General features: G+C 44.9%; 1 protein-coding gene across 1 annotated transcript in view; it reads left to right on the top strand.

Annotated features, from left to right (window-relative positions):
* The window catches only part of LOC109936040 (zinc finger protein 91-like), a 58,955-nt gene that overhangs the window by 16,584 nt on the left and 38,530 nt on the right, over positions 1 to 3,841 (top strand). Inside the window, exon 4 of the mRNA XM_048616855.1 lies at positions 2,126 to 2,269. Coding sequence (XP_048472812.1) covers positions 2,126 to 2,269 — 144 coding nt within the window. The remainder of the gene's footprint in view (positions 1 to 2,125; positions 2,270 to 3,841) is intronic.

Raw genomic sequence — 3,841 nt, 5'->3', positions numbered from 1 at the left:
AGCGATGGATGTGACCTATATGGACTTCAGTAAGGCGTTCGACGTGGTTCCACATGGTAGACTGGTTAGCAAGCTCAGATCACATGGAATACAGGGAGAACTAGCTATGTGGTTACAGAACTGGCTCGAAGGTAGAAGACAGAGGGTGGTGGTGGAGGGTTGCTTTTCAGACTGGAGGCCTGTGACCAGCGGTGTGCCACAAGGACTGGTGCTGGGTCCACTGCTTTTTGTCATTTTTATAAATGATTTGAATGTGAATATAGAAGGTATGGTTAGTAAGTTTGCAGATGACACCTAAATTGAAGGTGTAGTGGACAGCAAAGAAGGTTACCTCAGAGTACAACGGGACCTTGATCAGATGGGCCAATGGGCCGAGGAGTGGCAGATCGAGTTTAATTTATATGAATATGAGGTGCTGCATTTTGGAAAGGCAAATCAGGGCAGGACTTATACACTTAATGTTGAGGTCCTGGGGAGTGTTGCAGAACAGAGAGACCTTGGACTGCAGGTTCATAGTTCCTTGAAAGTGGAGTCACAGGTAGACAGGATAGTGAAGAACGTGTTTGGTACATTTGCCTTTATTGGTCAGTGCATTGAGTATTGGAGATCATGTTGCAGCTGTACAGGACATCAGTTAGGCCACTATTGCAATACTGCATTCAATTCTGGTCTCCCTGATATAGGAAGGATATTGCGAAACTTGAAAGGGTTACAAGGAGTTGCCAGGGTTGAAAAGTTTGAGTGATAGGGAGAGGCTGAATAGGCTGAGGCTAATTTGCCTAGAGCATCATAGGCTGAGGGGTGACCTCATAGAGGTTTATAAATTCATGAGGGGCATGGATAGCGTAAATAGACAAGGTCTTTTCCCTTATGAGAGGGACTCCAAAACTAGAGGGCATGGGTTTAAGGTGAGAGGGGAAAGATTTAATAGGGACCTAAGGGGCAACGTTTTTCATGCAGAGGGCGGTGCATTTATGGAATGAACTGCCAGAGTAAGTGGTGGAGGCTGTTACAATTACATCATTTAAAGGGCATCTGGATGGTTATATGAATAGGAAGGGTTTAGAGAGATATGGGTCAAATGCTGGCAAATGGGACTGGATTTATTTAAGATATCTGGTCGGCATGGATGAGTTGGACCAAAGGGTCTGTTTCTGTGCTGAATATCTCTATGACTCTATGACTAGAACAAATCATAAATAATAAATTTCCCAATAAATAATCCCTTAACTTCAGCTATTTAAACAGTCCCTAATGTCAACTACTCATTAACCAATGAGCTTAATGCTTTCCTGTGACATCATTCCAATATTTATTCTCAAACTTTTGAACTGTTTGAAGAGAAACTCCATGTCCCTCATCCCCTCGATCTCCTTTATCCTCTCCTGATGCTGAGTGTCCCTCGTCCCCTCAATCTCCTCTATCCTCCCCCAATGCTGAGTGTCCCTCATCCCCTCACTCTCCTCTATCCTCTCCCAATGCTGTGTCCCTCGTCCCCTTGCTGTCCTTTATCCTCTCCCGATACTGAGTGTCCGTCGTCCCCTCGCTCTGCTTTATCCTCTCCCAATACTGAATGTCCCACGTCCCCTCACTCTCCTGTATCCGCTCCCGATACTGAGTATCCCTCATCCCCTCGCTCTCCTCTGTCCTCTCCCGATACTGAGTGTCCTTCATCCCCTCGCTCTCCTCTATCCTTTCCCAATGCTGAGTGTCCCTTGTCCCCTCGCTCTTCTTTATCCTGTCCCGATGCCGAGTGTCCCTCACAGGTCCACTCTGACTGCTTCCTGAAGGTGACTATGCTGCTGTGTTTGTAAAGAAAGGAGGATCAACAGTCAACTGTGTGGAAAGGAAATGGGTGCATACATCCTGTTCTTGAATAGTGAACAATAGAAAATGGTGAAATATGTGTCGATGTGCAAAAGGAAGGTTTTGGGCCAGTGTTTTGAGAACGGGCTTGGGTTGGTAGCTGGTAATCACACACTGCCATGCAGTCGCTAACAGGCTTTGATCGGCAGACTGAGAGTAATGCTGGGGCATTGTCAGCTGTAAACACCCAGAAGCATGTTATTTATCATTATGGTAAACATGGACACCTTCAAATCCACAGAGGGGAGAAACCATTCAGCTGTGAGGTTTGTGACAAATCATTTTCAGATTCATTAGCCTTCTGCAGACATCAGCATATTCACACAGGGGAGAAACAGTTCATGTGTGAGGTGTACGACAAAGCATTCTCCATGTCATCAAGCCTCCTACGCCATCAGAGAATGCAACACAAGGCAGAAACCATTTCTGAGTGAGGTGTATAACAAATCATTTTCAGCCTCATCAAATCTCTGCGCACACCAATGCGTTCACACATGGGAGAAACTGTTACAAGTGTGAGGTTTGAGACAAAGGATTCTCGGTGTCATCCCATCTCCAAAGTATTCACGTGGGGGAGAAACTATTTACGTGTGCAATGGGTAGAAATCATTGTGTTGAGCCTCCACACACATGTTCATACCAGAAAGGTCAGGAAAGTGAAAATTCTTGCAGAGGTTCAACACACACATACCCCCCACACACCTGGCACAGGCAGTCCACTGCTGAAGTTGAAGCGGAGGGAGTTGCAGAGTGCTATTACATGAAAGATGGAGTCCTGATGAGGAAGTGGAGACCTCCTCATAGACCCATAATCAAAGAGTGGTCGTTGTCCACCAGATGGTGGTGCCACTCACGTATCATCAGTTCTTGTTATGCATGAGATCCCCATGTAGGGCATGGTGAAATCTGGAAGACTCAATCCTTCCTGAAACAATATTCGACCAAAACTACCTGCAGAACTTGCCACCCATGTCAGGCTGCGGGCCTGTATAAAATCAAACCAGCACCCCTAATGCCAATCTCAGGTTCTGAAGAACCATTTAGCTGGATGTTAATCAATTGTGTCAGTCCTTTGCTGAAAACTAGGGCTGGGAGTCACTGTGTATTGACAGTCAGTTATGACCACGAGATTCCCAGAGGCCGTCCCTTTGAGGACTATCACAGCTCGAGCAGTTGTGGAGAAACAATTTTTATGAGATACGGACTCCCACTGGAGATTCAGTCGGACCAAGGGTACAATTTTAGATCGAAGCCTTTCAGGAAATTATTGGCAGCTTGGGAATAAAGCAAATTCAATCAACAGCTTATCACAGGCACATGGGGCTTTAGAAAGATACCTTCAAACCGTCAAGACCATTTTCATGTGTATGGTCATAAGTACTTAAAAGATTGGAACAAGGGACTTGATTGCTCTCTGTTCACCACCAGGAATTTGCCAAATGAATCCACTGGCTTTAGCCCGTTTTAGGACAGAGGGCCATTAACATTGCGCAGAAATAAGCTCCTAAGTCAGAAGCCTGAGAAATTGATATTGGACTATATGCCATGTTTTCAGAAAGATATGCTAGGTGCAGGACCATTTAAAAGCATCTTAGAAACGGATGATGGAGTGGGCTGATGGGCAGATAACTGTCAGAGCCTTAAAACCAGGGAATGAATTTTTTAGAGTTATTGCCATTACAAGGGGAATTACTAAAAGCAAGATTCAGTGGCCCCTGTGAGGTAATTAAAAAGGCCAGTTATGGAACTTACCAGATTGAAACTCCTGATTGTCAGATAAAAACTCAATTGTGCCATATCAACACGCTAACAAAGAATATCATCAGAGAGAGAATGAAGAGGTTAGGGTATGCCAAGCAGTTAACAGCATCTAGGGAGGTCAGGTAGAAACTGAAGGAGAGATAGAACAGATCCAAAGTGAACTCGATATACTGAGATGAAGAAGAATTTAGACTCAGAACTTGAGCAGTGAGGT

This window comes from Rhincodon typus, chromosome 35, assembly GCF_021869965.1.
Source record: "Rhincodon typus isolate 14 chromosome 35, sRhiTyp1.1, whole genome shotgun sequence".
Classification (NCBI taxonomy): Eukaryota; Metazoa; Chordata; class Chondrichthyes; order Orectolobiformes; family Rhincodontidae; genus Rhincodon; species Rhincodon typus.
This window is presented reverse-complemented; position numbering and strand designations above follow the sequence as displayed.